A 12843-nucleotide genomic window follows, 5' to 3' on the forward strand; every position below is an offset into this window, starting at 1 on the left:
TTGGATAGTGAAATAGGAATTCTAATAGGACTTGCAGTCTCATTCCTTTGCCGTTATGTCAACCTCTGAATTTTATTATGAAACTATTCTCTATTTTATAGATGGAGAAATTAATACTGCAAGTGAATTCTGACATTCATAAGGAGTTATAAGATTACATTCCTGTTTTTTATTTCAACCTGAATCATGGACAACTCTTTTGCTGTTTAATATTTTGAAAGAGGTGGTTTAAAACTCTGGAATTTACTGGGGCACTTGGGTTACTCAGTCAGTTAAGTGTCCCAAGTCTTAATTTCAGCTCAGGTCATGATCTCAGGGTTGTAAGATCTTCCCCGCATCAGGCTGGATGTCTGCTTCTCTGTCCCAATCTCTCCCCCTTCTTCTTGTGCTCTCTCTCTCTAAAATAAATAAATCTTTACCCCCTGCAAAAAAAAGCTTCTGGAACTTACTAATCAAGGCTGGTAATGTGTTCCAGACGGAATTTTGGCTGATAAAGTATGGATATAAACATAACATATACTAATAGTGCCTGTTATTTTTTTCAGCTTTCTTCACAGAAGTCAGTGCCATGGACACCCATGCTAAGATCATCGCCTCTTTGGGCTATTGTAGTTGCACATTTTTCTTACAACTGGACCTTTTATACTTTATTGACGTTATTGCCTACTTACATGAAGGAGATCCTAAGGTTCAATGTTCAAGAGGTAAGAAAAAGTAATGATCTCTTTCTGATATAAAGTATACTCTTTTTTTAAGATTTTATTTATTTATTTGACAGAGAAAGCGAGAGAGGGAATACAAGCAGGGGGAGTGGGAGAGGGAGAAGCAGACCCCTCGCCGAGCCCAGAGCCTGATGTGGGGCTCAATCCCGGGACTCCAGGATCATGACCTGAGCCTAAGGCAGACGTTTAACCATTGAGCCACCCAGGCGCCCCAAAAATACATTTTTAAACTGCACACAGAATTTGTTTTTACCCATATAAAAGTCAGTTATTTTGTATCTTCCATTTTACACTCACCTACTGAATCTAGAGACTGCTCTTTTTGCTTCACAGTTGTACCTTCTTTGTTCAGTGTGTGTTCTTGATTCAAGGCATCTTTTGGCAGGTATCCCCCTTAACCATAAAGGTCTTAGTAGTCCCTAGTAGGTATCCCCCTTAACCATAAAGGTCTTAGGATATCAGATGACAAATTCAAGCATACCCATCATCACTTCTCCAAGGGCTGGTGGGGGCGCTCTGCTGGCAGCTGAGAGAACTTGGAAGCCATGAGTTTCCTGAGCAGAGGTTGCTCTGAGGCATTATCCATGCACTGGCAGGCTGTAACTGCAAAGCTGTGTAAGAAGGGCCTTCCTAGGATGCCTGGGTGGCTCACTCTGTTAGGGGTCTGCCTTCAGCTCAGGTCATGACCCCAGGGTCCTCGGATCAAGTCCTGCATTGGGTTCCCTGCTCAGTGGGGAGTCGGCTTCCCCCTCTGCCCCTGACCCTCCTCCCCGCTTGTGTGCCCCCCCACTCTCTGTCTCAAATAAATAAATAAAATCTTTTTAAAAGGGGGCGCCTGGGTGGTTCAGTGGGTTAAAGCCTCTGCCTTCAGCTCAGGTCATGATCCCAGGGTCCTGGGATAGAACCCTGCATCAGGCTTCTGCTCAGCGGGGAGCCTGCTTCCCCCCCCCCACCGCATCTCTGCCTGCCTCTCTGCCTACTTGTGATCTCTGTCAAATAAATAAATAAAATCTTTAAAAAAAAAAAATCTTAAAGAAAAACCTCCTGAAACTGCCAGTTCTTTTGAACCCATAGAATTGAGGCAGTTTCAAAAAAAAAAAAAAAAAAAAAAAGAATTGCAGTTTCTATCATAATCTCTGGGCTGATGGGTTTTGTCTTTTAAGAGATTGAGGAAAAACCTAAAGAGAAAGAAGCAGTTTGTAAGGAAAGTTGGTGGTGTTTTGCCTTCAAAATAAAAGACAGATCAAAGACCTAAATGTGACAGCTAAAACGATAAAACTCTTAGAAGGTATACTTCTTTGTGACCTTCACAACAGTTTCTTATATATAAAACCAAAAGCATACGTGACCAAAGAAAAAATATATAAATTAGATTTCATCAAAATTAAAAACTTTTGTGCCTCAGAGGACGCTATCAAGAATGAAAATACACACACACATACACACATACACAAGAATGAAAATCCACTAAATAGGAGAAAATATTTGTAAATCAAAATCATTTATCTTCCATTTTTATACAAAAAGATATTTTCTTTCAAAATTCAAAGAAATGTGAATGAAGTTTAAAATAATTCTTGGGACGCCTGGGTGGCTCAGTGGGTTAAAGCCTCTGCCTTCGGCTCAGGTCATGATCTCTGGGTCCTGGGATCGAGCCCCGCATGGGGATCTCTGCTCCACGGGGAGCCTGCTTCCTCCTCTCTCTCTGCCTGCCTCTATGCCTACTTGCGATCTCTCTTTGTCAAATAAATAAATAAAATCTTAAAAAAAAAAAGTTTAAAATAATTCTCTAGTTGAATAAAAGCCCCTTTTTAAAATGAATTCCTTTTTGGGGCGCCTGGGTGGCTCAGTGGGTTAAGCCTGTGCCTTCCGCTCAGGTCATGATCTCAGGGTCCTGGGATCGAGCCCCGAATTGGGCTCTCTGATCAGCGGGGAGCCAGCTTCCCCCCCCACCCTGCCTGCCTCTCTGCCTATTTGTGATTTCTCTCTCTCTCTGTCAAATAAATAAATAAAATCTTTTTTAAAAATTAAAATAAAATAAAATGAATTCCTTTTTAACCTTTGTTCAAAATAAAGCCTGCTTGGAAAAGCGTTATATTTAAAATTATAATCTCATTAATTTAAAATTTTTAAAGCTCTTGATCCTGTGTTATAAATTTTCTTTTTCATAGAAGTTTAGCTTCATTAGTTATCCTCACTTTTCTTTTTTCCTAATTTTTCCTAATTCTAATGTCCCTATTTTTTTTTAAGATTTTTTTTTTAAGAGTTTATTTATTTTTGTGAGAGAGAGCAAGCAAGAGTGGGGGCAGGGAGGGGTGGAAGGAGAAGCCGACTCCTCACTGAAGAGGGAGCCTGATGTGGGACTCAATCCCAAGGCCCTGGGATCATGACCTGAGCTGAAGACAGACTCTTAACCGACTGAGCCATCCAGGCACCCAATTTTGAAGATTTATAGTAGTTTGCAGAAAGTAGTTGTAGGTTGTTAGCAGAGTTTTTAACATTTGAACCTTAAGTGGAAAATTTCAGTAACTCTGATGAATTATCAGTCTTATCCCACAAGAGAACAAGACCAAGATCAGAAAATTCACTTCTCTATTTGCTTCAGTTTATTCATGTGTAGGATTCTGCCACAAATAATGATAGATGTGATCCTACTCTGCAGAAATCTAAATAGAATAAAATTTAAAGAGGAGGGGCGCCTGGGTGGCTCAGTCATTAAGCATCTGCCTTTGGCTTAGGTTATGATCATAGGGTCCTGGGATTGAGCCCCCGCATCCAGCTCCCTGCTCTGGGGAAGTCTGCTTCTCCCTCTCCCTCTGCCTGTGCTTGTGTTCCCCCTCTCGCTGTTTCTCTCTCTCTCTCTCTCTGTCAAATAAAATCTTTTTTAAAAAATTTCTAAGAGGAAATTACTCATCTCAGTACAAGAAAGAAACAAAAATCTTAGCTATAGAAGTAGAACTAGAAGCATACAGCACCTAAATATAGAGGACCACAAACTGATGAAAAGAACTGAATCTTAAGCACACTTAAATTCTTTTTTTTTTTTTAAGATTTTATTTATTTATTTGACAGAAAGAGAGATCACAAGTAGGCAGAGAGGCAGGCAGAAAGAGAGGGGAGGAAGCAGGCTCCCTGTGGAGCAGAGAGCCCACTTGATCCCAGGACCCTGGGACCATGACCTGAGCCGGAGGCAGAGGCTTAACTCACTGAACCACCCAGGCGCCCCAGGCACACTTAAATTCTTAAATTTAAAATATCAACAGATTTTTTTGGTTTGTACCATTCATGATGCTTTTTTTTTTTTTAAAGATTTTATTCATTTATTTGACAGACAGAGATCACAAGTAGGCAGAGAGGCAGGCAGAGACAGGGAGGAAGGGAAGCAGGCTCCCCGCTGAGGAGAGAGCCCGATGTGGGGCTTGATCCCAGGACCCTGAGATCATGACCTGAGCCGAAGGCAGTGACTTAACCCACTGAGCCACCCAGGCGCCCCAGCCATTCATGATGCTTAAATGGAATTATTACCAGATTTAAATACCACCGATAAAATATCTTTCTACCTTTTTTGTAAAACATGACCTTAGTTATAAAATATTAAAATGTGTATCCATCTTTCTCAGACTATAAAAACATTTGTTCTTATCAAAATTAGACCATTTATTATTGGCACCCCAGGTTTATGCTGGGAAAAAAATGAATAGAAGAAGGAAGTGTCTTCTTTTTTTCCAAGTATGTGTTTTTCATTTTACAATGATCTGATTCATTTTACAGAAGTTGTGATTTCCTAAAAAGCTGACTGTCAGATCATTTCCTACAAAGCAAATAGCACATTTCCATGTTAAATTGTTTCATATGTCCTGGTACTTTTATTTTTTTTTAGGTGGGAACTTAAAGGAAAAGAAGAGGGAAAAATAGAGGTCTGTCACCTCACTACCTGTGTCCTCTGCCCAAAGCATGTGGTAGTGCACTGGACACTTGACTTAGATGGTGTGCATTCTAGAATAATTCATTAAGCAATACATTGGAGTTATGTAGTTTTCTGTATCTGCATGTTACTTTGTAATAAAAATATTTGTATAGGGGTGCCTGGGTGGCTCAGTGGCTTCATAGGCTCAGGTCATGATCCCAGGGTGCTGGGATCGAGCCCCACATTGGGCTCTCTGCTCAGCAGGGAGCCTGCTTCCCTTCCTCTCTCTGCCTACCTCTCTGTCTACTTGTAATCTCTGTCTGTCAAATAAATAAATAAAATCTTAAAAAAAAAATCTTAAAAAAAATTTGTATAAATACAAATATAAATACGTATAATTATATATACCATATAACAATTTTATGTAATTTATAAATATATTTTTAACATTTTCTATCTTTATATTTATATAAAATATAAATTATATCACTTAAAATAGAAATATAAATTTTAAACTATAAATGAGTAATTACATATAATAATTTTAAATATAAATATATAATACATATATAATATATAATATGTAAGTATTATAATATACTTATATATAAATAAAGTATATTATAATATACTTATATGTAAATATAAACAAATAAGTGAAATTATATGTAAATATAAACAAATAAGTGAAAAATGACCAAAAACTAGTCAATAGGGAGAATCTATAGCTAATAGATTTGTCCTCTCTTACTGAAGCTGTACCCCAGGTCCCAAAATAACATGCAAGATTACCTTGAGCAGACTGGACTGTTTAAATAGCAACAGGATATTGCTATGAATCTCCTTTTTGAGTGCTGGTGGGTGTGTGTATGTGTGTGTTGTTTTGGTTCTTCCTCCCCTCCACTACCCCACCACCGCCACATAATTAATTCTAAATCTTCTTATTCCTTCCAGAATGGGCTACTTTCTGCACTGCCTTATTTTGGCTGTTGGTTATGTATGATCCTGTCTGGTCAAGCTGCTGACAATTTAAGGGCAAAATGGAATTTTTCAACAATATGTGTCCGAAGAGTTTTTAGCCTGATAGGTAAGTGAGTTGAATCAAGGTTTATTTCAGTTTACCATTATTTACTGTGTTTATAGTGCAAGGCAAAATAAAAATGGTATTGGACATTTATTTTGTCCACATATTAAAATACTATGTTTTAATGCATGTAGTGCATTTCTGTACAAGATGGTTAGTTCTTTCTGAACCATGCATCTTGAGGGTTAATATTGATAATATCCTATTACCTCCACCATAGTCTTATAACTATAAAAAATGGCTTGCTTTGCTGAATATCATTTCCAGAATTTTATAAACCACAGTGTTTTCAGCTCTAAGTTTGCAGTGAAAATAATTATTTAAGCCTCCATCCCTTTTCTAAATGAACACATTTTCAACTTCAAAAACATTTACTGACATCATTACATTAAATGAGGAGCTATGAATCAAAGAACTCAAAGGAACATTCAATAATCATATGTTTCAGACTGATTTCATAAAGACAGATTTTAAAACTTTCTATGACAATTGCTTTATTTTCTTTTTTTAAGATCTTCGGTAAGTGGAGACCCTGGAAGTCTCTGATGGCTATACTTCAGAAATTACCTTATAAAAGGACGCTATTCAGGATAATTCTGAAAATCCCTTCTGAGCAGCTACTGCTGGAAGGTGCTGTCCTGTTCTATTGCTTACTTATTCAACTCCCAAGAATTTTTCCTCACCTGCAAATGAAATAGATCCCATTAGATTCAATCCAATTTTCTCTTTTTTGGCTTCTGTTCACCTGCTCTGTCCAATATGGTAGCCACTATCCATATATGGCTATTTACATTTAATTGAAACTTTAAAATAAGTTCCTTCACTGCAGTGCATACAAATACAACATTTTCATCATCACAGAGAGTTATTGGATAGGTGCTGCTGTAGAACAGAGAAAAAGTGGCAACCCATTCATTAAGTCCCTTCCTGTTACTCATATTTTGTGCTTAACTGCCTATAATAAAATATGTATATTGCTATCAATGCTAAAACCTAGATGGAGTGCTCTTATAACTTTATTCAACAGAATTTATCTAGTTTATCTTCTTTGGTTATATGAACTTTAAATCTCATTCTGTACCACGTATAGCTTCTCTCTAGAACTATATTTTTCATTCTCTTCTTGCTCTTTGTAGAACTATAGCTGAGTCTTGGCAAGGAAGATTTAATAATGTTGCATTGTGATATTTTCTTTTACATTACTTTCACATTAGTTGCATTATGTCTATGTGTTTTTCAGCAGTTTTCGTTTTGTCATGAAAACTGTTCAGTCTTCTATGCAGTACAGCATTTCTACAGTAGGTGGCAGTAGTGTCAAATCTCAGATTTATACTATATTAAGGTAACCCAAGCAAATATTAAAACCGGGGCTTCTTTTTCTGTTTATAACTTTTTAACTCCAGGAATGATTGGACCTGCAGTATTCCTTGTAGCCGCTGGATTTATAGGTTGTGATTATTCATTGGCCGTTGCATTCTTAACCATATCGACAACACTGGGAGGCTTTTGCTCTTCTGGATTTAGCATCAACCATCTGGATATTGCTCCTTCGTGAGTACTAATATAAAAATTGGCTATGATTGACTTTAAATTTTTTTTTAATTGTGGTTAAGTATATATTACATGAAATACACCATTTTAACCATTTTTAAGTGTACAGTTCTATGGCGTTAACTACAGATTCAGGTGTGAAGATGGTATGCAGCTATCACCACCATCCATCTCTAGAACTTTGTCATCTTCCCAAGCTGAAACTGTTCCCATTAAACAGTAACTCCCCATTCCTAACCTCCCCACCATCCCTGGCAACCTCCATTCTACTTTCTTCCTCTTTAAATTTAACTACTCTAGGAATGACTTTAAATTCTTTTTTTTTTTTAAAGATTTTATTTATTTATTTGACAGAGAGAAATCACAAGTAGGCAGAGAGGCAGGCAGAGAGAGAGGAGGAAGCAGGCTCCCTGCTGAGCAGAAAGCCCGATGTGGGGCTTGAACCCAGGACCTGGGATCATGACCTGAGCCAAAGGCAGCGGCTTAACCCACTGAGCCACCCAGGCGCCCCAGGAATGACTTTAAATTCTTAAACAAGAGGCATCTGGGTGGCAAAATCAGTGGAGCATCCACTCAGTTTCGGCTCAGGGTGATCTCAGGGTCATGGGATCGAGCCCCACATCAGTTCCACACTCAGCACAGAGTTGGCTTAAGAGTCTCTTCTTCCCCATCTCCTGCTCCCCACTCCATTCTCATTCTCTCTCAAATAAATAAAATAGCTTAAAAAAGAATAAAAACAAATTTTTAAACAAGATTTCAGTTTACATAACACATGAAATTATTTTTAAATTAAAAATTTTAACTGTCATCACCTCTGTACACAGTTTCCAACAAAAACATTACATATAACACATGATAACTTGTGTCTGTCTCCCCAGCTAGAGTGGGAACTCGCAAGGCAGATGCTGTCTTACCATCCCCATGGGCTTGGCACATGGTGGGCATTTAGTTGGATGGATGAATGACCAAGACCAGACCAAGTTATTTGTCCAATTATTATCTTACCTATGTGCAAATATATTTGTCTAGCACTTGATAGCTTATAAATCACTTTCACAAACATTACCTCATTTTATCCTTAAAGCATTCCTAATGAGATAGATACTCTTAACTCATTTTATAACTAAAGATTCAGAGCAATTAAGTGATTTTCTTACATCACATAGCTAACAAATGATAGAGCCCAAACTTGAACCTAAACCTCTTACCTTTAAGCCCAGAATTCTTTTTACAGCTCCTTCTCAGAAATATTCTTTGGGCCACATACTTCTAGGATTTATTTGTGCCAGTCGACTAGGTAGAGGAGGGGCCTATGTAAATATTTTAGCCCAGAAGATTTGATATGCTTAATTTTTAATGGATATGAATTTATTTTTGGAGAAAACATTGGTGGTCCAGTACCATATTTACCCTTTCTCAAATTCTTTTCCCAAATTGGCTACCACAGAATTTTCTGATTCTTACTAATCCTCAGTCTCCCATCCCTTCAATAAGTACCTTAAGTAAGAAGTCAGAGAAGTTGGGGCACCTGGATAGCTCAGTGGGTTAAAGCCTCTGCCTTCAGCTCAGGTCATGATCTCAGGGTCCTGGGATCGAGCCCCACATGGGGCTCTCTGCTCAGCGGGGAGCCTGCTTCCTCCTCTCTCTCTGCCTGCCTCTCTGCCTACTTGTGATATCTGTGTGTCAAATAAATAAATAAAATCTTTAAAAAAAAAAAAAGAAGTCAGAGAAGTTTCCATAGATCAGACTGTAAGTGTGCCCAGCTCCCTGCTGAATCCTGTCTGCCACTTTGCAGTGCCTTCCACTAAAGGTTCATTCTCAGCCCCTGTGTCAGCGCTGTTTCCATCCCTCTGCACCCTTCTCAGTTCACACCCTAGCTCTTCATTAGGCCTTTCCAGACCATTAATGCCTATTTTCTTCTCTTCCTCTTCTTAGTGCATTCCAGTTATAATTTAATGCTAGATGCATTTATATTCACTGCCTTACCTTGATTTGTAATTATTTTAAATGCAACTCTTACCTTTCTTATCTCCCCGTTTGGATATAAACTCATCAGACTGAGATAGGCTATACATTCATATCACAGCTTCTGCACAAGGAGAAGCACACCCAGTCCATACTTGTTGAGTGGTTGATTTATATAACCATACCAAGGAAGTAGGAACTTCAGTGCTACATACACCTTTAACAATGGGGATCCAAGGAAGAAAATCAGCAACACTTAGGCACTGGACCAAGAAACCATTTGATATAAAAAGTAACCTAAGCAAAAGCTCTGGAACTATAAGCGCAGAGAGCACAGGGGCAAGTCCACCTTATTGAGCCCAGCCATACCAGAACCTGGCCCTGTGCTGGGTCTTGGTCAGTGCTCAATCAAGGGCATGAATGCAAGAATGAACACAGCCTTTCACATTTAGCACCATGTTAAAACTCTTCAAAAATATTTGGGTATTGATTTCATTGTATGTCAACACTTTTCTTTAATGCTCTTTCTTTAGTATTATATAATAAAATCAATTTTTATACTCTCTATTAAATTTAAATACAGAATCCACAACCAACGTGGAAAATCCTCCACATTATGGTCCCAATTTACCTGTATAATTTTATTTCCCTCTCCCCTGCCTCATCTAATTTGTACTTCGCCCCAGGTGAACTAAACTACTCTTTATTCTCAAAAAATATCCCCTAAGAGACACACACACATCACACACACACGTTCTTTTCCACCTTTGGCCCTATGCTCATGCCTGTCTATATACATGGAATGCCCACACTCTGGACTTTTCTCATGTCTTGTAGTGATTAGATTCAGATAATGTATCCCTGACCAGATTCACTGGCCTGTGACCTCAGGGAATCACATCCAGAAGCCCCTGGTAATATTGATTTTGATCACCCAGTCAAGATGTTGTAGTTCTCTAATAACTACTTACTTTTTCCCCCTTCAACAAGGCATCTCTGGAAAGATGCCTGGAGATCATACAAATATCCTTCTCATCACCCTCCTCGCCAGCTTAGATTTAGTACCCATTGTTGATCCACACCAAACCAGTTTTACCATGTGGCTTCAAAAACGTGGTATTTCCACTCTATCTTTCCCTCCACATTTAATCAGTTGGCGTTCTTTTGTAAGGAAGATCTTCCCTCCTCCTCCACTTTTTTTTTTTTTTTAAGATTTTATTTATTTGACAGACAGAGATCACAGGTAGACAGAGAGGCAGGCAGAGAGAGGAAGGGAAGCAGGCTCCCTGCTGAGCAGAGAGCCCTACGCGACTGCGGGGCTGGATCCCAGGACCCCGGGATCATGACCTGAGCCGAAGGCAGAGGCTTTAACCCACTGAGCCACCCAGGTGCCCCACTCCTCCACTTTTTTATCTATCATCAGCGTGGACTCAGAGACTCCTAATTTATTTGATGAGTTATAATCCATTATTGTCCGTATCTGTTTTTATTCTCACATTATCTCAGATTTAGCCATAGGTGCCCCTCCGAGCTGGGTCCTTTAGCCTATCGACATTCCCCACACCCCTTCACCATCCCGCACCCTGCTTCTTCTTTGACCACGTCTTTATTGATGAAACAACTAGATGTTCCAGATTCATCTTGTATCTTCCCTGCCTTGAAATACCTTGGGATCGGGGCACCTGGGTGGCTCAGTGGGTTAAAGCCTCTGCCTTCGGCTCAGGTCATGATCCCAGGGTCCTGGGATCAAGCCCCGCACAGGGCTCTCTGCTCAGCGGGGAGCCTGCTTCCTCCTCTCTCTGCCTGCCTCTCTGCCTACTTGGTGATCTCTGTCTGTCAAATAAATAGATAAAATCTTTAAAAAAAAAAAAAAAGAAAGAAAGAAATACCTTGGGATCAGCGATTTCTCCAAGGAATCCTGGATCCTTTCAGTGAAGAGTGGTGTTTAGAAACCAAGGCCCTGGCAAGAGATCATATGCCTTTATTACTAAGTTAGATTGCCTCTCCTAAGCAGGTGTTAGTTACTACTTAGAAATCACTCGAAGCATTGACTGCTGTCAAAGGTTTATTTACAAATAGAACACAAAAGGGGCGCCTGGGTGGCTCAGTGGGTTAAAGCCTCTGCTTCGGCTCAAGGGTCCTGGGATTGAGCCCTGAATTAGCTCTCTGCTCAGTGGGGAGCCTGCTTCCTTCTTTCTCTCTCTGCCTGCCTCTCTGCCACTTGTGATCTCTGTCAAATAAATAAATAATCTTTAAAAAAAAAAATCTTTAGATAATCTTAAAAAAAAAATAGAACACAAAAGTCTGCAATTTTATCAAATTATTTCTTTTACATCTTTTATATGCTGAATAGCACATAGTAAGCCTTGTTTTTTATTTTCTTATCTTTGGGATGTTGAAGTGATCCTTCAATCCTTCATAGAATTATCAAGGTACCAGCAGAGACTTGTAAGTCTCTCTAGAGTGAATTGTAGGGATGCCTTCCTCCACAAAGTAGCAAAAGATGACAGCTTTAAATGTACACTACTTTTATTATGATGTTATTATTTCTTAATTCTAGTTTAGTTGTTTAGTTATCTCCTTATTTCCATAATCATAACTGTTAATTAGAGCAATGTATGGGTTAAAGCTGAGTTCACATATCAGCTACATTATATGTATTTAAATAGCTCTTAAAAGTATCTGCAGGGGCCTCTGGCTGGCTCAGTAGAGCATGTGACTCTTGATCTCATGGTGGTAAGTTCAAGCTCCTTGATGGGTGTAGAGCTTACTTTAAAAAAATTTAGAAATGGGGTACCTGGCTGGCTTAGTCAGTAGAGCATTCAATTCTTGTTCTTGGGGTCATGAGTTCAAGCACCACATAGGGCATAGAGCTTACATAAATTAATAAATAAATAAATAAATATTAAAAGTATCTGCATAATAGTGAATTCCACAGGGTACTATGTAAATTTATATTGACAATAATATTGAGATTGAGGTTAGAAATACAATATTTTCTGAGATTAGGAATAGAAGGAAATAGTATATCTAAATGAGATTTTACTTATTAAGATATTATGTCCTCTCAACTTCTCTACTTCATAACCAAAATAATTTAAATAGACATATTTTAATATTTAGCCATACTTTATGGATATTATGTTATTTATTTATTTTATATATATGTATTTACTTTCACATAATTCTTTCATGGAATTAACTACATTAACGATATGTGACTGCATATTACTTTATCTCACTGATGTATACCTTGCTAATCTAATCACAGACCTGGGATAGAAGGACCCTCAAAATTTAGAATTCTAACAAAAGTTAAACTGCATAAGCCTATGGAGCCTGTCATTCTTTTATATGGTTTGGATCTGGCAGTTGTTTATTTAACTAACAATGGTAACTACTTGCCTTAGACAGTAATATTTTTGTTGGTAATTAGAAATTTGTAAGAACAGGGGCACCTGGGTGGCTCAGTGGGTTAAGCCTCTGCCTTCGGCTCAGGTCATGATCCCAGGGTCCTGGGATCGAGCCCCGCATCGGGCTCTCTGCTCGCGCGGCAGGGAGTCTGCTTCCCTTCCTCTCTCTGCCTGTCTCTCTGCCTACTTGTGTTCTCTGTC

General features: G+C 38.7%; 1 protein-coding gene across 2 annotated transcripts in view; it reads left to right on the plus strand.

The window, feature by feature from the left end:
* The window catches only part of LOC111152377 (solute carrier family 17 member 5), a 51177-nt gene that overhangs the window by 20646 nt on the left and 17688 nt on the right, over positions 1–12843 (plus strand). For both annotated transcript variants that reach the window (XM_022510903.1, XM_022510904.1), the window contains exons 7-9: positions 546–704; positions 5584–5716; positions 7117–7264. In XM_022510903.1, coding sequence (XP_022366611.1) covers positions 546–704; positions 5584–5716; positions 7117–7264 — 440 coding nt within the window. The remainder of the gene's footprint in view (positions 1–545; positions 705–5583; positions 5717–7116; positions 7265–12843) is intronic.

Source organism: Enhydra lutris, unplaced genomic scaffold, assembly GCF_002288905.1.
Source record: "Enhydra lutris kenyoni isolate GAN:26980312 unplaced genomic scaffold, ASM228890v2 scaffoldscaffold28, whole genome shotgun sequence".
Classification (NCBI taxonomy): domain Eukaryota; kingdom Metazoa; phylum Chordata; class Mammalia; order Carnivora; family Mustelidae; genus Enhydra; species Enhydra lutris.